This window comes from Micromesistius poutassou, assembly GCF_964030765.1.
Source record: "Micromesistius poutassou genome assembly, chromosome: 1".
NCBI lineage: Eukaryota > Metazoa > Chordata > Actinopteri > Gadiformes > Gadidae > Micromesistius > Micromesistius poutassou.
The window spans coordinates 5,193,373-5,216,687 of record NC_140271.1 but is presented as its reverse complement, the minus strand read 5'-3'; the positions used below and the strand labels follow the sequence as shown (position 1 = coordinate 5,216,687).

The following is a 23,315-nucleotide window of genomic DNA, read 5'->3' as shown; positions in this document are numbered from 1 at the left end:
CCACAAGTAACCCTTTGATGGCTGCTACCGTGTTGTGTGTGGTTGTGTGTTGTTGTGTGTGGTTGTGTGTGGTTGTGTGTGGTTGTGTGGTTGTGTGTGGTGTGTGGGTGATGTGTGATGTGTGGTGGGCCCCAGGTGAACTCGGCCCTCCTGGAGGACCGCACCGCGGCGTTGGAGGAGTGCTGCCACCGTGTGGAGCGGCTGGAGGCTGCGACGGTCAGTGATCACCACAACCACCAGACCAACGGAGCGTTCCGGCAGGTCCACGCAGCCTCCGGGCGGCTGCAGCCTCAGCCTGTCGCTGTCACCGTCTGTTGGTGGATCACAACGCTGTCCCCCTCGGAGACAGTAATGGGCTGATCATGGTCCCACGTTCACGCACCGCAAGGGCGTTACGGACCCCCGTTACGTCCGTGCGGACCCTCCTTGCGTCCACCGCAGGGGGCCGGACGCGCACCTCCCAAAAATTGTAAACCTTCCGTCGAGGCGACGCAGCAGCAAGGGCTGTGATTGGTCCGCTCACTAAAACCTGACGCAGGACCATAAAGGTTCAGGACTGCGTCGAAGCGTCTGAGTGGTCGTTGTGTTTGCGTCAACGTGGGACCATGATCAGCCCTTCACTGTACATTACATACAGGCACACACAAACAGAGACATAAGGTTCCTGCTTCATCACAGTAGCTCATGTCTTAATTCACTCTATGATCGTATTAGAGAGACGGCATTGGCCACAAAATGACCTTTTGTAAACATTGTGTTTGTTTTAAATGCTTCTTAAAAGTAAAAGATGTAGAAGTGTCCATGGAGAGGCTGCCCAGTGTTATGTGTTGTTGACGTGTTGTTGACGTGTTGTGTACTTGTTGCTGGTGGTGTGTAGCGGTCTCTGGAGGGGCGGGTGGAGCGGTGCCCCGGTCCAGAGGTGCTGGAGACGGCGGTGACCTGGGACGTCCTGCAGGCAGCCCTGCTCCCCCAGCGGGGGAACCTCCACACGGTGAGCTACACACAGACACACACCGATGGTACACACTGACCCCAGCTACACACAAACACACACCGACGGTACACACTGACCCCAGCTACACACAGACACACACCGACGGTACACACTGCTACACACAGACACACACTGACGGTACACACTGCTACACACAGACACACACTGACGGTACACACTGACCCCAGCTACACAGACACACACTGATGGCACACACTGACCCCAGCTACACACAGACACACACTGACCCCAGCTACACACAGACACACACTGACGGTACACACTGACCCCAGCTACACACAGGAACACACTGATGCTACACACAAACACACACTGATGTTACACACTGACCCCAGCTACACACAAACACACACCGATGGTACACACTGACCCCAGCTACACAAAGACACACACTGATGGTACACACAGACACACACTGATGGTACACACAGACACACACTGATGGTACACACAGACACACACTGATGCTACACACAGGGACACACTGATGGTACACACAGACACACACTGACGCTCCACACACTGGCCCCTCTGGTCCAGACTGACCCTCTTTGGGTGGTCCAGTGTGAGGACGCTGGTCTTGTTATGTTAGATGTTACCGTGGAGAGTGAAGGGCTGATCATGGTCCCACGTTGACGCAACGCAACGAACACTCAGACGCTTCGACGCAGTCCTGAACCTTTATGGTTCTGCGTCGGGTTTTAGTGAGCGGACCAATCACAGCCCTTGCTGCTGCGTCGCCTCGACGCATGGTTAAAATTTTTGGGAGGAGCGCGTCAGGCCCCCTGCGGTGGATGCAAGGAGGGTCCGCAAGGACGCAACAGGGTCCGTAACACCCTTGCGTTGCGTTGACGTGGAACCATGATCAGCCCTTTAGTGCTGAGGATCTCATGGAGGCAGCAAGACACGGCCACACTCCACACTGGGCTGCAGACAGACCACCTGGGGGTCTCCATTGGATAGATACGGGAAAGATATGAACAGAAAAGGCCGCTGTTTATCCACCTTATTCCAGGCTAAACAATGCACACCGCCATGACAACCAGTACGGTTTCCCATTTCCGGTCAGAAGAGAAAATACATAGCTGGTGGTACTTTAGTGACAGGATGAGTTCGGGCTCCACTTGACATTTTGACCTACTGTGAAATATAATAACTTTTAAAACTATTGCCGTAGCCTTCAAGATATGCGCTGGAATGAGGTGGATATCATAAAACAAACCGGAGTATTCCGTTCTGTGAGGACATTGTGTCGCGCCGACAGAGAACCGGCTCAAACCACTTTCATGACTCCCAGAACGGTTCGCAGAAACTCTCCACCGGGGCGGCGGGCCCTGTGACGGACCCCCCCTCCCCAGAGGCCCCGGGACGCCCCCCTCCCCCCGGCCCCCCACCGACCCACCCGCCCCAACTCCCGCCCTCTAGCGCCCGGGTCGCGGCGGCGGAGGAGGAGGAGGAGGAGGAGGAGGAGGAGGAGGACGCCACGGCGCCCGTGCGGGGGGGCGGCGGCGTGACGGCGGCGGCGGAGGAGCGCTTCCCCGAGACCCTGGTGGCTCTGAGGGCGGTGGGCCGGCTGAGCGATCGCCATGACGACCTGGAGGAGCGCGTGGAGATGCTGGAGGCGGAGCTGGCGCGGCTGGACAACCTCGCCAGGCGGGCCAGCGGTGCGGCGGCGGCGGCGGCGGCGGCGGCGGCGGCGGCGGCGGGTAATAGCGATGGCCGCCGGTCGCCGCCTTTATGGCCGCGGCGTCAGAGAGCATGAAGTACCTCCGCTGTAGAGGAGGCGGGAACGCTCGATAAAGGTCCCGTGACGTGACACCAGGTGTGGTGTGATTGGCCGTTAACGGCTTCCAAACGGCTTGTAACGGCCAATCACACCACACCTGGTGGCACGTCATGGGACCTTTAACGAGCGTTCCCGCCTCCTCTACAGCGGAGGTACTTCATGCTCTCACACCACACCTGGTGGCACGTCATGGGACCTTTAAGATCGATGTTTGAGTATTCCACACAGAGAAAAGGAACCATGATAACTTTAGAACCTTTAGGGTTAGGGCTTCTTATTAACAATGTTTGATATTCTTTATGATGGTGGTTGTGTTGTGGTGGTGTGTGTGGATTTGGTGGTGTGTGTTTGGTGGTGTGGTGGTGGTGCTGGTTCGGTGGTGTGTGTGTGTGTTGGGTGGTATGATGGTGGTGTGGCGGTGGTGTGTGTGTGTGTGTGTGTGTGTTGGGTGGTGTGGTGGTGTGTGTTGGGTGGTGTGTGTGTGTGTTGGGTGGTGTGGTGGTGGTATGTGTGTGTGTGTGTGTGTGTGTGTTGGGTGGTCTGGTGGTGTGTGTGTGTGTGTGTGTTGGGTGGTGTGGTGGTGTGTGTGTTGGGTGGTGTGGTGGTGTGTGTGTTGGGTGGTGTGGTGGTGGTGTGTGTGTGTGTGTTGGGTGGTGTGGTGGTGTGTGTGTTGGGTGGTGTGGTGGTGGTGTGTGTGTGTGTGTGTGTGTGTGTTGGGTGGTGTGACGGTGTGGTAAGCAGGGTCTCCAGATCCAGCAGGAGACATTCTGGATCAGATGAAGCAGCTGAGGTCCCAGGTGGAGTGGCTGTCCAGCCACGGGGAGAAGGTGGGACACACACAGGATCCACACGCACTCACGTTAACACAAACACGCACACAAGAACACACACAGCCAGCTCTTAGACCGGCCATCCCTGAGTGGCGGGAAGCTGATGGACACGCTGACGATGTTGTCGTCCAAAGACCGGTCTCCTCGTCGAGCAGAAGGTCACGACCCCGGGAAAAGGAGAAGAAGAGAGGAGAGAGAGCAGAGTGTTGAAAGTGAGGAGAGAGACGAGGGAGACGAGGGAGACGAGGGAGGGAGAGCCTGACCGAGGCAGCCAGGAAGTCAGGACCCAGATCACACAGCTCAGGTAACGAGGAACAGCAGCCTGAGAAAAGAAAGAGCATGGAGGGAGTGTGTGTCTTCTTGAGGACCGCTAGTGTGTGAGTGTGTTGATGTTTCATCTCTCGGCTGAGACAGTAAGTGTGTGTGTGTGTGTTGATGTGTTGGTGTCGTTGTGGGGACCTCTAGTGTGTGGGCGGGGCCTGGTCTGTGGTCCTGTAGTGTGACGGGGTGTGGTCTGTGGTCTAGGGACGTCATGCAGAAGCTTGAAGAAGACGTGAGGCAGGTCAGAGGTCGCGAGGAGGCGGAGCCACACCTCCAGGACCAGGTCAGACAGATCTACGTTTGAGGACATGTTTGTTATAGAGACACCGACAGTGTAGTGATTGCGCCTGCTGTGTCTGAACCTTTCAGTGGCCGTGTGACCCTAGCTCTGACCTTTGACCCGCAGCTGGACCACCTGCGCTGCGTGATAAAGGACCTGATGGGAGACGCCTCCTCTCTGCCCCGCCTCCAGGAGAGAGAACAGGGAGAGAGACACTCCCAGGGAGAGAGAGACACCGAGGGAGAGAGAGAGACCGAGGGAGAGAGAGAAACCCAGGGAGAGAGAGACACCGAGGGAGAGAGAGACACAGAGGGAGAGAGAGAGAGGGACACCCAGAGAGAGAGAAACACCCAGGGAGAGAGAGAGAGGGACACCCAGAGAGAGAGAGACAGGGAGAGAGAGAGCGACACCCAGAGAGAGAGGGGCAGGGCCTGGTCCGACATCCCGTCTCCAGATCACACCTGGGGGGGTCAGGTGTTGACGGAGCTGGGCGGCGGTGGGGGGCTGAGTGGCGGGCCCCCGCCCTGGGAGACGCTCCAGGCAGCGGTCAGCACCCTGATGAGGCAGCAGGAGCAGCACCGCCACGCAGAGGTAGCAGCCACCACCGGGGGGCGCTGCAGGCACACAGAGACACAGCCTGGAGCTAGAGTAGAGCTAGAGAACTAGAGTAGAGCTAGAGAACTAGAGTAGAGCTAGAGAACTAGAGTAGAGCTAGAGAACTAGAGTAGAACTATAGAACTAGAGTAGATCTAGAGTAGAACTATAGAACTATAGAACTAGAGTAGAACTATAGAACTAGAGTAGAGCTAGAGAACTAGAGTAGAGCCATAGAACTAGAGTAGAACTATAGAAGATCTAGAGTAGAACTATAGAACTAGAGTAGAGCTATATAACTAGAGTAGAGCTGTAGAACTAGAGTAGAGCTGTAGAACTAGAGTACAACTATAGAACTAGAGTACAACTAGGGTAGAACTGTTCAACTAGAATAGAACTGGGACAGTAGAGCGAGAGGAGAACTGGAGGAACTTAGGAACCATGCCAGAGTAGAGGGTACTAGTTACTATTTGCTCATGCAGTAGACAATTTAATCTGAAGCAGCAGATATTGATTTTGGATACAGAGCATGGGGTTAGGGCATCTGAAGTAAACAGGGGAATCAAACACAGATATGTGTGTGTGTGACTGTGTGTGTGTGTGTGTGTGTGTGTGTGTTTGACTGTGTGTGTGTGTGTGTGTGTGTGACTATGTGTGTGTGTGTGTGTGTGTGTGTGTCAGAGCGCGGTTCAGGATAAGATGGTCCAGCTCCAGGCAGAGTTTGAGAGGCTTCGCGACACAACACAGCAGCTGCTGGAGACACACGCAGAGAGACAGACGCACCTCCAGGTGAACGGGCGTCTGTTCAGTCATCAGACGCTCTGACACACACACACACTGTTCCCTGTTCCCTTTAAAACATTATATATACATTATATATATATGTCGTCTGTGATGATGTCGTCAGTGATGATGTCATGCTGGTTCCCCAGACTCTGCACACGTCCATGAAGGCGCTGGAGGAGAAGAAGGCGGACAAGCAGCTGCTGGAGACGGAGATCCAGATCGTGAGTGGCGGCCGCCGGGGTGGAGAGGACGTGAAACACACTTACACTCAGTCGGTCTGAGTGACAGTCAGTCCATCTGAGTTTCTCTCTCTCTCTGTCTCTCTCTCTCTCTGTCTCTCTCTCTCACTGTCTCTCTCTCTCTCGCTCTCTCTCTCTCTCTGTGTCTCTCTCTCTCTCTCTCTCTCTCTCTCTCTCTCTCTCTCTCTCTCTCTCTCTCTCCAGAAGGCTGATAAGTGTGCGCTGGAGAGCAAGGTGAGTCTTGTGCAGCTGGACGCGGCGACGGAGCAGCTGAGCTCCATGTTCCACGACCTCCTGTCCAAGGTCACGGGTCAGGAGCAGGACTGGCACAAAGTCGTAGATCGCCTCTCCAGAGAGATGGAGGGCAAGGTACACACTAAACCCTACACACACCCTACACACTCATTAAACAGTACACACTAAAATACACACCAACAGTACACATAGACACACATTAAACACTACAAACTTATGAACATCTATAGATACTGTCTACTCACATTAAACACTACACACTAATACACTGAACATTATATACTGTCTACACACATAAACTCTAAATACTAATGCCGTGAACATTATATACACATTAAATACACAACATGCACTACAACAAAGATTTCTCTCCTATACATCTCCTGCCTTTGCAGAAGTTTAAAATACCACAACACTGGTCACGACAGTCCTTTCCGGCCTGTACCATCTGTAGTGGGTCTTACCTGGTCTGGACTCGTCTACGCCAGTGGCCTCTGGTCTGTAGTGGTCTGTGCTGATCTGGTCTTGGCTGTCTGACACTGGTCCTTGCCGGTCTGCGCCGGTTCCGTCCCGCAGCTCAACCGCATGGAGCTGGACTCACTGAAGCAGCAGCTGGAGGACCGCTGGAGGAACATCCGCAGGAAGCTCCAAGCCCAGCCGGTGCCCGAGCGCCAGGACACGGCCGCCGGCCTCACCAGGTAGGGCTCCAGGTTCTCCTGAACGCTTCTCCTCTCCTCTAGCCTAGGGTCCACTGGGCCCTCCTTTAGGAAAGGATAGTTGATGTCGCCTTCCCTTTCCTTACGGCACCAACAACAACAAGGCAACACACCGTTCACGCCGTTCACGCCGTTCACAAACACAAACACAATTCTGAGAATCCCAATCAGTTTGATTTGGATTTGTGTCGGTTCGTGTTTGTTCGTGTTTGTTCGTGTTTGTTCGTGTTTGTTCATGTTTGTTCCGTGTGTATTTGTGTGCGTGTTTCAGGTCCTCGTGTTTCTGAGAGTCTTTTGTGTAGATCCAGACTAAGAGGACCCGCTGTGTGACTGGACCCTGTGGGTCTGGACCCTGTGTGGCTGGACCCTGTGGGTCTGGTCCCTGTGGGTCTGGTCCCTGTGGGTCTGGACCCGCTGTGGGTCTGGACCCTGTGGGTCTGGACCCTGTGGGTCTGGTCCCTGTGGGTCTGGACCCGCTGTGGGTCTGGACCCTGTGGGTCTTAGTATTTGGGGGGCTATAAAAGGATAAGCATCATGGGGGAGCAGTTACTGGTTAATGCTCGACAAACATAGACAGTGTTTTTTCCCTAATTGGTTCATATTTGTAGTACTGTATATACTGTACATACTCATATAGTATTGGTATTATTCCTGTTCCAGACAGCTGGTGGCCAGGTTCCACTGCATCTCCTGCTCTCGCCCGGTGGACATGCACTCGACGGGGCCGTGAGTCCACGTGCGCCCACCTCACACTCCACGCCCTCTCTCTCTCTCTCTGTATCTCTCTCTATTTGCTCTCTCGCTCACCTTTCTGTGAGTGCTGTGCCTCCCCCCACCAGCAGGGGGCAGCAGAGCGCACCACAACCCTACTTCATACGTTTAGGAAAGGCTTTGGTGTTGTTTAGATAAGGGCTAGTGGTCATGTTGAGGAAAGGGCTCGAGAAGTTTAGATGCGTGTTCGTTAAATGTATGTAAGGGTTTGGTGTGGTTCAGGTCAGAGTGAAGATCTGGGGATATAGTCCTGCGGTTACACTATACACTATTATATACATAACATGTAATAAGTTTAAAAGTGGATGAACGATGAGCTGGAGGTGTGATCTGTAGGATGGTTTAGTGGTAAGGCTGACCCCTACCATCACCTTAAAGACCTGCCACTGTACTGTCTAAAGCCTGATTTCCACCGGGGACGTAAGCGCCGCGGAACGGCTGCGCCGTGGTCACCGCTGCTGATCGCCGCTGCCACTCTAATCAATGAAACCATCCCCACCGGGCGCGCCGCGGAGCGTCTCAGCAGCGTCCCAGGAGCGCTATCTTTACGCAGCACTTCTATTTTTGACGCGAGCCGTTGCTGAACCGCGTCAATTTCCACAGAGCAGATCGAGCCGGGCAGGAAGTGAAATAATAAAAGCCATAGAGCATCCAGTCAATTTTCAAAATAAAACACAATACTCAGCTCATGTAGCCTATCACAACTTCACATCAACATTATGTCATGACCGGTGGCACCAGGTCAGCAGTCAATCAATCAAAGGGTCTCAGAGGGTCGGCAACATGGACGACGAGACGAAAATCATTTACGAAATCAATCATCCTTTTTATAAAGACAATGTGAGAATTCCTTTATCCACACAGTTTATCGCGGGATTGTGTACGTTCAGGATTATCGTGTGATCTCGTGATGTCGCGTGAATACGGCTGGCTCGCAAGGCAGCGCGTGCTGCCGTTACGCGCCCGGTGGGGATTGACGCAGGGCACAGGACGCAGCCGTTCCACGGCGCAGCCGTTCCGCGGCGTGTACATCCCCGGTGGAAATAAGGTGTAACCCCCTTAATGACCTGTCTCTGTACTGTCTAACCCCTACCTGCTCCTTAATGACCTGTCTCTGTACTGTCTAACCCCTACCTGCTCCTTAATGACCTGTCTCTGTACTGTCTAACCCCTACCTTCTCCTTGATGACCTGTGCTACCTCTCTCACCTTTACCTGCACCCAGTGGGCGTGTCCCCGGGCTGGCGGACTACGGCTACGTCACCATGTCCCGGGCCTGCGGGGGCCACCACACCGTCACCCAGCCCCTCCGCCGCTCCGCCCGCTTCCAGCACCTCCGGCACTTCTACCAGACGGAGACGGAGGCCACGGCCGCGCACAGCGCTCAGCTCAAACTACAGGTGGGGCCCGTGAACAACAGTATGCTGTTTATATTTATTATGTCTTCTTCATGACTAAATATCAAAGTAGTTAGCAGCCAGAAGGACCGACGGGGGATGAGCCCAATGCTTACTGGGTGTGGGGAGTGTCAGTGGGTGAGGTGAGTTACGCTGTTGAACAGAATAGACCTCTGAAGAATAAGTCCCGCCTCCGAGGCTCCCGGTTCCCTCGGTCAAATGTCTATGGGGAATAACATGGGGTTTATGAATGATCGTACATAACAAACTCTGTAGATGGCGGAGAAGTAAAAGCTGCATCACGTTTTGAACTACACTTTCTCCATCTAGTTTCGACTGCGATTGTGGATTGTCGGTGCCGTTAAAGTAGTAAACTATTATGAAGAAGCATTATTCTAACGCGGATCTGCGCAGACTTCGGACGTCACGACTCTCCCAAGTGTGTAGTTCAAAACGTGACGCAGCTTTTACGGAGGCGGGACTGATTCTTCAGAGGTCTATGTTCCTGATCGCAGCTGTGATTGGCTACCCCAGGCAGTGATGTGTGTGTCTCTGTGCGTTGTCATTGGTCAGGGAGAGGAGGATATCCTCGGATTGGCCGGACAGATCTACAAGGGTCGCCTCCCCACCAAGTCCCCCCGGATCACGGACCAACACCTGCCCAGCCTCTCCCCCAGAGAAAGTACGTCCTCCTCACAACTTTATTTATAGTCCGGGCGTCACGAGGACACATTGGTGTCGCAGTCCGGACGCCTCTGGGTCACATGACATCAACTCTCCAGCAACCGTCTGTCATGAAAACCATTAGGTTAACTAACCATACCACATCGCAATCATCTTTCATCTAACTCTGCGTTTACCGAACAGGATAGTGTAGTCGTTAGGGTGGTGACTCCCTTCTAAAAGGGTCTACGGTTCTGAACCACAGTCTCCCTGAAGGCATCCTCGAGCAAGATACCCTCTAACCCCCACCTGCTCCTTAATGACCTGTCTCTGTACTGTCTAACTCCTACCTGCTCCTTAATGACCTGTCTCTGTACTGTCTAACCCCTACCTGCTCCTTAATGACCTGTCTCTCTACTGTCTAACCCCTACCTGCTCCTTAATGACCTGTCTCTGTACTGTCTAACCCCTACCTGCTCCTTAATGACCTGTCTCTGTACTGTCTAACCCTTACCTGCTCCTTCATGACATGGATCTGAATGAGCTGGAAGCAGCTTGATAAAAGAGTCTGCTCAATGACTCTGATTGACCTCAGGGAGTGGTTGGGAGTAAGAGGGAGGTAGCTAGGGGATTCCCTGAGTGTGTTTGTGTGTGTGTGTTTGTGTGTGTGTTGTGGGTGGGCTCGGTCTTGGGGGGAAAGAGGACATTACTGAACAGAAAAGAGAAGTGCGCATGTTGCGGCAGCGACAGGAAGGGGCTGCTCTGTCTTCAGGAAGTAAGCCAGGTTTTGGGGTAGTTTCATACCAGCACACCATTAGTTTAGTTTAGTTTATTGATATTTAAAGTGCAGTATCACCATAAGCATGGTCTCAAAACACAGTACATAGAAATGCCCTACGACATCATGAGCAACCACATGAGTGTAATGTGTGTGGATTCATGGGTTCAAACAACAATACGTTTAGAGTAATAAATTAAAATGAAGAAGAAAAAACAATAGATAAAATTTCTATAAAAACAAATATAAAACAAATATAAAACAAATGTAAAACAAATTTAAAACAAATGAAAAACCATTATAAAATAACAAATTCATGGGTTATAGGGTAGGCCATAATGTTTTGAGAAGAGAAAGGTTTTTAGTTTGCTTTTAAAAATATTTGTGGAACTGGCTCCCCTAACATGTGACGGAAGACTATTCCACAGATATGGAGCTCTGAAAGCAAAGGAGCGCTGGCCTGCAGATTTTGTTTTTACCCTGGGAATTGTCAACAGGCCAGCGTCCAGAGATCGCAATGGGCGCGAGGGGGTGTAGGGGATTACCAGGTCTGACACATATGAAGGTGTAAGTCCATTTAGTGCTTTATAGGCTAAAAGAAGAATTTTAAAATCTGCTCGTGCAGGAATGGGTAGCCAGTGTAATGAGATTAAAACAGGTGTTATGTGTGAACTTCTCCGTGTTTTTGTTAAAATTCTGGCTGCTGTAGTTTGAATTAGCTGTAGGGTTCTTAAAGTGCATGCAGGCAGGCCAGAAAGTAATGCATTACAGTAATCTAGCCTAGATGAGACAAATGCATGCACTAGAGTTTCAGCATCCTTTAAGGATAGCATAGGCCTGATTTTTGCGATGTTGCTTAGATGATAAAAGGCAATTTTGGAAATATTTCTTATGTGAGGCCTAAATGTTAAAAATTGATCAAAGGTGACACCCAGACTTTTAACAGTTGTGCTCTCTGTTATAAAACAGTCATCGACACAGACTCTAAAATCCTCAGCATGCTTTGTCCTCCGTGGTCGTATAACTAACAGCTCTGTTTTGTCTGTGTTTAACAATAAAAAGTTTTTTGGACATCCATCTCTTTGTGTCTGCTATACAAGCCTCTAAGTTGTTGAGTTGAGTGGAGTCATTTGTTCGTATAGGCACATAAAGCTGGGTGTCATCAGCATAGCAGTGAAACCTTACATTAAAGCTACGTAGTACATTACCAAGTGGGAGTAGATAAATGCAGAACAAGATGGGGCCCAGTACTGACCCCTGTGGCACACCAAATCTTACATCCGCAGGCCTAGATGTAGCATCATTGTAGGTCACATACTGAGTTCTGTTTGTTAGATATGAATGGAACCATGAAAGTGCAGAGCCCTGTATACCAATATTTTGTTGTAAGCGGCTTAGTAGTATGTTGTGATCTATTGTGTCAAATGCTGCGCTTAAATCAAGAAGTAACAGTAGTGAAGTTTGTCCGGAATCCATTGTCAGTAGCAGGTCATTAGTCACTGTAATTAAGGCAGTTTCGGTAGAATGACCAGAGCGGAAACCGGATTGAAATTTTTCAAATAGGCTATTTTGGGATAAGTGGAATATGAGTTGGTCAGTGACTGCCTTTTCTAGTATTTTAGACAGGAATGGTAGATTTGAAACTGGTCTGTAGTTCTGAAGGACTTGTGGATCCAGGGTTGGCTTTTTAAGTAAAGGCTTAACAATTGCTTTTTTGAAAGCTGAGGGGACTGAGCCAGTCAGAAGAGACTCGTTTAGAATGTGAAGACCTGAGCTGAGGAGGGTAGGTAGCAGTTCCTTAAGTAGGTTTGTTGGTATAGGGTCTAGTGAGCAGGTAGTGGATTTTGAGGAGTTCACTAGCCTCATAAAAGTTTCCGGAGAAATAGGGGTCAGCTGAGATAGGACGACCATGGGCTGGATTGATGCAACATCTGCTGCTATAGGGGCATCAGTGCCGTCTATTTTATCCCTGATTAGGTCAATCTTGTATGAAAAAAAATCCATAAATTCATCAGCTGAAATAGTTGCTCTTTGTATAGTGGTTTTCTGAGTAAGGCTGGCAACTGTTTTGAAGAGGAACCTGGGATTGTTCCTATTGGAATTTATCAGTTCTGAAAAATATGACCTTCTGGCGCTTAACAGAGAGCTTTTATATGCTTTAAAACTTTCGGACCACAGATTATGGTGAGCCTTAAGTGTAGTCTTTCTCCAAAGACGTTCAAGTTTCCTGCACTTCTTTTTCTGCTTACGCGTCTCGTCGCTGAACCATGGGGCAGCTTTAGTCCGAGTCTGTCTCCGAGTTTTTAGTGGAGCGGCAGAGTTCAGGACGGCAGTTAGAGCGCTATTGAAGCTGTCCGTCTGGTCGTCTAAGCTAGTGTGCGCGCAGCAGGAGCTCAGAATGTCCGGTAGTGCTCGGACCATCGCTGATTTTGCTGCGTTGTCAATACGGCAAGTAGGTGATGGGATCAGAGGACTTAGAAACATGGAAATAAATATTATATTAAAATATTAAAATATACAGAAATGATCTGAAACAGGCGTTGGTTCGACAGACATGTGATCAACATTTACTCCCATGGGAAACACTAGATCAAGCGTATTCCCGAGGTTGTGAGTTGGGGTCGTAACATGCTGAACAAAGTTAAGGCTAGTGACAAGATCAAGGAAATCACACGCTTTTACATCAGAGCTGTCATTGATATGGAAATTAAAATCGCCCAGAAGGAGCACTTTATCACTTTATCATTGGTGTGTATGTGATCATTATCCTTATGAGGAAAACGTCTAGTACCCATAGGACCAGGACCCTACTATGATCAGGTCCTCAGAAAGACCAGGTCCTCAGCAGACAGCTCCCCGTAAGACAAGGTCCTCAGAAAGACCAGGTCCTCATAAGCCTAGGTCCTCATAAGACAAGGTCCTCAGAAAGACCAGGTCCTCATAAGTTCAGGTCCTCATAAGACAAGGTCCTCATAAGTCCAGGTCCTCATAAGACAAGGTCCTCAGAAAGACCAGGTCCTCATAAGTCCAGGTCCTCATAAGACAAGGTCCTCAGAAAGACCAGGTCCTCATAAGTCCAGGTCCTCATAAGACAAGGTCCTCAGAAAGACCAGGTCCTCATAAGCCTAGGTCCTAACCCATTAAGATCATTAAGACTAGATTTTCCTATGCCCACCATTGGTGTGTGTGTGTGTGTGTGTGTGTGTGTGTGCTCCTCCTCATTCTCTGTTATGCTCCTATAGAAAGTTTGTGATTTTGGTCATGTGACCTTGTTGCTATGACGACCACAGGCATGAGCAAAGGCGCAGACGGCGGAGTCCAGCGCTCCCGCTCCCAGATGTCTTGCACCCCACCGGGCCCCGGCCCCGGAGCTCCGGCCCGCCCGCAGAGCAGCCGGGCGCTGCGCAGTCGTAACGGTGAGGCCCCCGACCCGTCGGTGACACGCTCCGGGCCCCCGAAGGCTCTGGGTTCACACCCCGCCGCCGTCCCCACTGCACCTGTAGCTCCTCCTCTCGAAGGGGACGCGTCACACCGCCAGCTGGGAGCGTGATTGGCCGTTATGAGCCGCTTGGAGAATGTGCCCCTTCTGACATCACAGGTGGGCGCGTCCACCTAGACGTGTGACGGACAGATGAGCAACGTCTGCTATGGTGCCACTTGTGATGTCATAAGGGGCAGATTTTCTAAACGGCTCGTAACGGCCAATCACACCACACCTGGTGGCGCGTCACGGGACCTTTAAGTCAGTTGGATAAAAGCTCCTAGTGAACACACCGCCCCGTCCCCAGCAGACGTGAATAACCTTTGACCTTTGACCTTGTGACCTCCAGGGTCGGGCGGTTCAGGGCGGGCGTGGCCGGTGTCCGTGTCGGGGTCGACAGCCGACGACCTGCGGTCACCGGCGCAGAGCGGCGGAGAGCCTCCGCGCCGCGCCGCCGCGGTCACCCAGCTCCACGTGGACCTACGGCCCCCCGACGGGGAGGAGGGGGGCAACCTGTAGGGGGGGGGGAAGAGGGACCAACCTGTAGGGGGGGGAGAGGGACCAACCTGTGGGGGGGGGAGGAGAGGGACCAACCTGTAGGTGGGGGGGGGGGGGGGGGGGGAGAGGGACCAACCTGTAGGGGGGGGGGGACCAACCTGTGGGGGGGGACCAACCTGTAGGGGGGGGGAGCTGCAGTGTTGTGATTAAAAAAAAGTTTTTTTTTTTAAGTTTTTAAATAAACTGCACCAGAAGACTTTTCTCCAGAAGAATTATTGTTTTTTTCAATTAAACATCAACACACATCCAGCGTGGAGGAGTGAGCTCTCAGAGGTGGACCCGGGTACTTACGTAGTTTAGTGGGTAGCGTGTCTATCATGGCCAACACACCCTGGAAACCCAGAGTTCTCGTGAGAGCACGATTTGAATTCGCTCAGCGAGTCACTCTGGGAACGAGCAATATACTCACTTCCTGATTCCCCTGGCCCAGAACATTAACCAATCACATCGGTGTATCTGATATAGGCGGGGCCAAAAGCGTTGCTGTTTTACCGACCGGATACGGCAAGTGTCTATTTATTGGTTAGCTCCGCTGGTCTGGATACGTCACCCCTTGTATTCTTCCGATTGGTCGTAGTGTTATCCAATTGTGTGCAGTGATATTTTCAAATGCATGCTTGGTTCCGCCCCTCGAGTTGGGCCGTTTTCATGACTCGTTGCCAGACCCTACAGCTCTCTAGATGTGGCTCTGGATTTCCAGGCTACTGCTAACATGTGCTGATATAGTTAACCGCACTAACCCAGCTAGTCACAGGGCTAACATGGATAACATAGCTGGATAACATCAATGTTGCTACACGTGTTACATGACTTTGCTGCGTGTCTCAGTCTGTGCTTGTGTGTGTGTTGGTGATGGATGGGAATGCTACGCTACACTGCGTAGCATGTGACCACAATGCCCTGTTTATCTTTAGCTTCCACTACAGCGAGCTGCTTACCACTTCCTGTGGTAAGAGGCTGTGTGTGTGTCAGAGAAAGAACAAGTTGTACAAGCGCTTCGGGGAATTTGACCTTTAACCTAGCCACCATTTCCAGGTAACGGTGCGGTATGACTCACGACGCGGCATGTAGACTAACCCTTTGATCTCACACTCACTTGATTGGCTGAAGGTCAGGTGTTTTATTATGTCCTTCCTGTCCTGTAGTGTCCACCTTTTACAACTCACTACTGTCTCCCCTCTGGTCCTCACTATGCACACTTACACACTGTCTCACTAGTCACACTTACTCACTACTGTCTCTCCTCTGGTCCTCACTACACTGTTACTCACTACTGTCTCCTCTGGTCCTCACTACACTGTTACTCACTACTGTCTCCTCTGGTCCTCACTACACTGTTACTCACTACTGTCTCCTCTGGTCCTCACTACTGTCTCTCCTCTGGTGCTCAATGCACTCGTCTCTCTGCTCCTCGGTGTTAGACCCATTTTGAAATGCTCTCTAACTTCCAAACGTTCATTTCCTCCTCCGGTTGCAGCAGCTCTTTTGAAAAATGGTGAAACAGAGAGTGAGAGAGGGTGAGAGGGTGAGAGAGGGGGTGAGTCAGTGAGTTTTTAAAAGGGTGTTGCCTTCTCGTGCAGTTGCCAACATAACCACAACAGAATGGTTCCTGTGCAAACGGTTTAATCTCAACCATCACTCATGAGTCAGCCAGCAACTAATCTTTTGATTACCATTACGGGTTATTATTATTATGAAGCAACAGGAAGAGGCGTGAGAGCTGAGAGAGCAACAGAGTGATAATAACCACTACGCCGGGTCGTCATACTGTGTTTTATTAAACATAAATACAAATTATTTCAGCAGGGGGGAAATGAACCGGTGAGAGAGAATAATAGAGTCTGTATAAAAAAAGAGGACACCCAGAACATGAGGATGTTCTGAGCAGTCCATTAGAAACCACAGGTCAGAACCAGACCCCCCGACCCCCTCCCCCCCCAATCACCTTGACAACCACAGAGGTGGTGACAGGCCACAGGTCACACCCGCCCCCACGTCCTCCACAACAGAGAACGCCCCAGACGTCCTTCACTGATGACGAGGAGGACGCTTCTCGGCGGTCAGCCTCGAGTCTTTGAGGTTTTAAAAAAAAAAAAAATCTATGCATGGACGAGAGGCGTGAGGGGTGGAGTCAAAGAGCACATGAAGGGCGGCGGGAATGAGGGCGCCACCGTTAGTCCCTGCCCCTTGAGCCTTCTGTGGTAGTGTGGTCGCCGCGGTGATGAGTCAGTTGGTCTGGATGGGGGGGGGGGGGGGGGGGCTTAAAGCCACACTCGCCCCCGCCTGGGTCCATATAAGGAGTGTACTTCCTGCTGGAGGCGGTCCTTTGTAAACTCTCCGGGGGTCGTACAGCGGGGTCTCCACGGCGACGTGTCCTCCGCTGTCTCGTTTTTTTTTTGGCAGACTACAGGAGGCCCCGCCCATTGAGTCTGTGTCCAATCACAGCGAGGTAGGAGCGGTTTGAGTCTGCAGGTTGTGTGGAAAACTTGAATAGAATCGCCGTCGGAGTTGACCTCGTCGGGCCCGTCCGCGTGGCCTGGTCCCTCCCACAGCGCCACCCGGTGGAGGAGCTTCTGGTGTGAGCCGTGTATTGCGTCTCATTGTACGTGTGCTCCTAGTTAACATTTATTAAAAAAAAAAAAGAAACGTCATTTCCTCTTTCTCGTTAACGAGGTCGTCTCCATGCCAACTAATTGGGCAAAATGAGACTGAAGGCCTCCACGCGCACCGGAGCTCGAGCGTAGGATGGCCCCATTATGAGACACCAGGACACCAGAAGGTTCTCAGTCTGTGTTCTACCTCTGAGTTCTGCTGGGTCGGAGGTTTTCTGACCGTTTTTTTATACTGTAAAAAGAAAGCAAAAGAAAAACTTAAACAAAAAAACGGAATTACTGTTATACAAACGTACGTTATTGCATTATTGCGAACGATTCCAATGAGTGTCCAGAACCGTGATTCTCATCAGTAGCTGGAGTGACGTCTCGCTGACTCGCCCCTCGACGAATCAGAACACACTTATCTAGTCTCCAACGGAAACCCAGCGAACCAAAGCTCCGCGACCCACATACATGATCTATGTGTCCTATTCACACTGTACACCCCCCCCCCCCCCCTAAGAGTCAAAACAAAACAGAAATCAAAAAGAAATTCAACCAATCACAGAGCACCTGCGCGGGTCACGTGACCCGCGTACACAGGAAGTTGAAGTTCAGCCCTCCGTTTCGTCCTGAGCTCCTTGTCGGCTAAAACCCCCGTTCAGCCGGAGAGTCCGCGGTCGTCACCACGGCAACGACAAACAGTTCAACGTCAGAAGAGATTACAAAAAAAGTAAATTGGGCCAGTAGAAGCCTCCCCATCCCTCCCCCCTCCCCCCCTCCCCCCCTCCCTCCCCCCCCGCCCAACATGTCCGTCCTCCAGCGGGGCGATGACCTCATCGGTGGCCGTGCGTGGCGGAGAGCGCGTGGGGGGGGGGCGGGGCGGCGGCGGCGGCGGCGCTGGGCTGGGAGGAGGGGGGCCAGCGGGGGGGCTGGTAGTGGTGGTGGTGGTGGTGGTGGTGGTGGAGCAGGAGGGGGAGGGGCCCGGTGGGGGAGGAGGAGGGCGCGGGCAGCCAGGCGCCCTGCGGGCCGGGCGGTGTGGAGGAGGCCCAGAAGGAGGAGGAGGAGGAGGAGGAGAAGGAGGAGGGGGTGGGGGGGGAGCAGGACATGGAGGCGGGGCCCGGGCCGTAGTCGGACGCCCGCAGCTTGGAGAACATGGTGATGGCGTCGGGGAAGTTGGGGGGCGTGGCCGGCGTGTTCCGCGGCGTGCACATCTGGAGGGGGACACAGATGTTATGATACACATGTTATGGTGTGTGTGTGTGTGTGTGTGTGTGTGTGTGTGTGTGTGTGTGTGTGTGTGTGTGTGTGTGTGTGTGTGTGTGTGTGTGTGTGTGTGTGTGTCCTGTCCTACCATCTGATGGTGAGAGGGGATGTTCGCCTCCTGGAAGAATGAGCTGAGGGCCGTCTGGAGAGAGAGAGAGAGAGAGAGAGAGGGAGGGGGAGAGAGAGAGAGGGAGGGGGAGAGAGAGCCAGAGAGAGAGAGAGAGAGAACAACATTGAGTTGAACATGTCAGTGTTGCACAACATCCTGGCTGAGGGGGTCAGGCGGGTCATGTGACCGGGTCATGTGACCTGTAAGCCCCTGGACCCCGGCAGCTGCTGCCAGCCGAGGGGAACCGGACACCCTGCATGCTGTCGACACCATCGAGAGCCTATCACAGCGCCCCGGCGATGGGAGTCCCCCCCCCCCCCCAGATAGGCCGACAGCTTTGTTGCTTCAGGACAGGAAACAGCAGTACAGGAAGTGATGCAACAGACACATGAGACTCCGATGTCATGTGACATGAGGCCTACTATCATGTTGTTCATAAAAACACGAGACGCTCATCAGAGCGGCTCCCTGACGACGGCAGAGCCGATGATGTCATCGGTTACGCAACCGAAGGAGAAAGAACCCGGTTCTTTGAACCGAGCCGCGAAACAACAGAGCAGAAACCGAGAGAACGAGGCTGTGTCATCACACACACACACACTAATAATGACTCCACCTTTCGTCATAAGGGCAGGAAGTCGTCGGTACGGACGAAGGTGTTTACACTCCACACAGGAAGAGAGTGCCGACACAGTGTGTAGTGTAGTGTAGTGTTGTGTAGTGTAGCGTTGTGTAGTGTTGTGTAGTGTTGTGTAGTGCTAGCTATGCTAGCTATGCTAACATCTGCAGACTCCAAAACACACCTGGGTGAGTGGGTGGTGGTTGTTTGGGGGGCGGGGGGGCGGGGGGGGCTAGCGACAGAACGTAAACAAAGGGAAGGACAGGCCCCCACCGGGGGCCGTGACCTCTGTACAGAGAGCCGCCGGCCGCTGGAGGAGCGCCGGACACATGATTCATCACAGGGCATGCCGGGAAAACCACGGCTAGGGGACCAGGGGGGGCGGTCCTAGGGGGGGGGGGGGGAGGAGGAGGAGGAGCCTTGAGACAACACACACACACACACACACACACACACACACACACACACACACACACACACACACACACACACACACACACACACACACACACACACACACACACACACACACACACACACACCGCCACTAGCGTAGCTTCGTAGCGCACACACTGTTACCTCAGAGTCCTTTACTGGGTGGCCTTTTAAAAACAAGGACACACACACACACACTCTCTCCCACCCACTCCCTGCCCCTCCCCCAGCAGCTTGTTTGACAACAGTGGTGGAGGTTAGGAATGTCTGCCGTTCAGCGTGACACAAAGGCACACACACACACACACACACACACACACCCATAGCTATATACACACAAATAGCTATACACAAACACACACATACGTACACACAAATATTTATACACAAACACACACATACATACTTACACACACATAGCTATACACACACACACAGCTACACACACGCGCATGACCACTTGTAGCACATCTCCTTTTTCCTGGCATTGACACACGGAGCAACGAGGGGGAGATAGTGGCTAGACAACACACACACACACACACACACACACACACAGCGTGAAGCGGGCCCTTTCAGCGGCTGAGGCTGTACGACCAAAACAAAGAGCAGCCTGAGAGGAGCGGAGGAGAGGCTGCTGGGATACGCTCCGACGGAGAACCGCCCCGACGGAGAACCGCCCCGCACCCAGGGTGCTACGGACCACAGGGTCAACACCCTAGACAGCAGCTCTGTCACCCAGTTCTGGATGGAATCACACAGAACCGGTTCCTAAACTCACTCTCTCTCTCTCTCTCTCTAACCCTAGGGCCCCCAGTCATCTGGGGGTGAGGCTCTCTCTCTCCTCAGTGATCTGTGGGTGAGGCTCCTGGTGGGGGGGGGGGGGGGTACAGCAGCTGGGCTAGGAGCAGAGGGGGGCAGGGTCTGACGCTCCTGTAACCGCCATCTGGAGCCCCAGCGCTGGGTGAGGAGACGAGGCCATGAGCCCGGCTCCCAGCCGCTACCGCGCTACCTGGAGGTCTGTGGTACAACGGGCATCGGCTACACTTTAGCACACTGGCTGGAGCTTCTTTTGTAGCCGTTTGTATTAAACATGCTAGCTGAAGTTAGCCTGAAGGTATCCTGCCACAAGTGTGGAGACAATAGAGCCGTGTTAGCCCATTACATGCTAACTAGCGCTAGTGGCTGTCTGTGAAGCAGCAGACAGGACAACATCAGCCTGTAGCCGACGAGCTGGGGCTGAACAGCCAACCCGGAGTCATCTGACGAGAGAGAGAGAGAGAGAGAGAGAGAGGGCGAATGTACAACAGTCCTTTATGTGAAGTTACATCGAGCCCTCGATTAAAAAGCATATATGTGAAACTATACAAAGTACGCTGTTCAACATGTTGTTTAGTAACGGAATGTAAAAGTACGCTGCTCCGGAACCAAAAGATGAAACGAGGCAGCAGCCTCACCACGGCGCTCAGTGCGGGCCGACGCCAGCGCTGCAACCCCTACGGCGCCGCTGGCCGTCGGGTTTGTGGGTTCCTCACTTCAGTAAGAGACACGTTAGACACGAGTACTGAGTCTGTTCCTAATTCACCGATCAATTCCCTTCGTTCAGTCGTTTGGGTTAATAAATGTGTAATGACGACAATTCTTTGAGAAGTACATCTTAGTGATCAAATCACTGAAGAGCACAGTATTGGAACGACCCCAAGACACCGCCCTGCGTTTCCTAAACAAACACTGACATGAGCCACTAGAGTTGGTATGGAGCCCGGTCCAGGTGGCAACATTTCAACCAGTCCGACCTCCTGGGCAGAGGTCAGCTGACCACAACGACAACACCCCATTGGTCATTAACAGAGCAGGTGGTAGAGGAGATGGGGGAGGGGGGGCGTGTCAGCGATCCTGGAGCTGTCTCCACATCCCTATAAATATTTTACACTCATGGCCATGGAGGAGTCGCTGTAGGCCCCATACCTTGCAGACATGGCGTTGGTTTTGGGGGAGACATGGTGGTGACGACGTTGTGTGTTTTGAGCTTGGTGTTTGTTTACATCCTTCAGAAATTAGTCACTCTCGGGGATCAATATACATTTTGCAATGAGAGTACTTTAATAGACACCACATATACTAGTATACACTGAGTGAATATAAATGTGTGTTAATATAAATACGGATACTGTATTTTTGTTGTGATTTTTTGTTCCATCAATCTATTTATCTATCCATCTATCTATCTATCTATCTATAAAACCAAATGATTCACCAATAAGGCCTGGGTGTGGCTATAGTTGAGTGAATAAGGGAGCATTAATCTCAGGGCTGTATGTTGGTACAACAAGCCGATCTCAGGTTTCTGGACAGCTGTAAGGACCTTAATGACTCTAAATATAGTTAGCCGGGGATAAACCTTAGCCACTTAGCTCGGTTAGCCTGTCCTTTAGCATTACTGAAGGTAATTAATGGCTACCATGTATATACCCTGTCATCTCCATCTGTTTTCATTTCAACACTATATGATTTCAGGTTGGTTTTTTTTAACTAAGATGTACACACTCCACACCACTCTACTCTACACTCCACTCTTTTGCACTTTTAAGAAGCCAATGCGAAGTTGTTTTTTTTTAAAGAAAATTACTTTAATAAATAACATAATCAATTATATTATACACACTCAATATACGGATTGTGCCTAATGCCCGTTGTAAATGGATTCACTTTCTTAAAAAGGAAGAGATTGGTGGATATTTGACCAATAATGCATGTTATGTGAGTGAGACCTCATGAGCTGCCATGTGAAGGCTGGCAGTGAGCTACAAGGAGAGGATCATAAGGTTGTATACAGCTGGTTAGGGTCGGAGAAGCCAGGGACGAATACTACCTACAATGTAAACAGCATATGTCCACTCTGTGGTTGCTTCCTGTCCATTTAACCTCTCACCCAAAAATAACCCTATTCATTCCCCCAGCGCGCGCGCGCACACACACACACACACACACACACACACACACACACACACACACACACACACACACACACACACACACACACACACACACACACACACACACCGACAGTGGTGTTGGTGCCTTGACAAGCTACATACGAGTGCAATGAATACGAGTTATGAACACGAAGAATATTGTCATTGTTTTGGTTATTTTGACGATGACGTGCAACGCACCTCGAACTGCCAGTGGGCGGCTTGCAGGAGCTGCTTGGCTTGGTCGGCTGCGCAGCCCGCAGCCACAACAAACTGGTTGATCATGACTTGGTGCCTGAGTTCCTCCATGTTCGCCGGTATCTCCGCGCTATACCCGACTATTCGTTGATCTAAATTGAGTAAACGCACACGCACAACTGTATTTTTTGTTTTATCGTTGTATCAAAAAAAAAAACGGCGTCGATCCTCGCTGTCGATGTCTCCTCCGGCCCGTCTGCAGTTCAGTTTACAGCAACAACAATGTTTTCATGTCGTCAGCAACAACAAAGCCGAGAGCGGCCTCCCATTGGACGCGCATCGCGACGCAGCGTAGTACTCGCCACGTCCCCATTGGTCAACGCTGAGCAGGGTTTAAAACAAGAAGGGTTCGTTTGGTTTGTTAGACCGGAGGCTGCCGGCGGAGCGGAGCCGCGCGGGTGGTGCGCGCTCCGCCCTCTGTAACCGCTCCGGGAATTGAATGAATGGACTTTCTTGAATGGGGATTTGAGATGATGTTGAAGTTTCTGATTGGACTCTGGGCTTGAATACAAAATGTCTATTGGGCGATACGTTTTTACAGGAATAATGTAAAACGTATCGTATTTTTAGCATCACCACTACAGAGTGTG

At 51.7% G+C, this 23,315-nt stretch overlaps 1 protein-coding gene across 1 annotated transcript; it reads right to left on the bottom strand.

Annotated features, from left to right (window-relative positions):
• Positions 1-17,899: 17,899 nt before the first annotated feature.
• Positions 17,900-22,904, bottom strand: ubald2 (UBA-like domain containing 2; the record flags this gene model as incomplete). The annotated part of the gene is made up of 3 exons (XM_084488498.1): positions 22,669-22,904; positions 18,418-18,471; positions 17,900-18,277 (listed from the first exon to the last, which is right to left on the bottom strand). The coding sequence occupies exons 1-3, from the start codon at positions 22,774-22,776 to the stop codon at positions 17,900-17,902; spliced, it is 540 nt and encodes a 179-aa protein (XP_084344624.1). The 5' UTR covers positions 22,777-22,904.
• Positions 22,905-23,315: the final 411 nt, after the last annotated feature.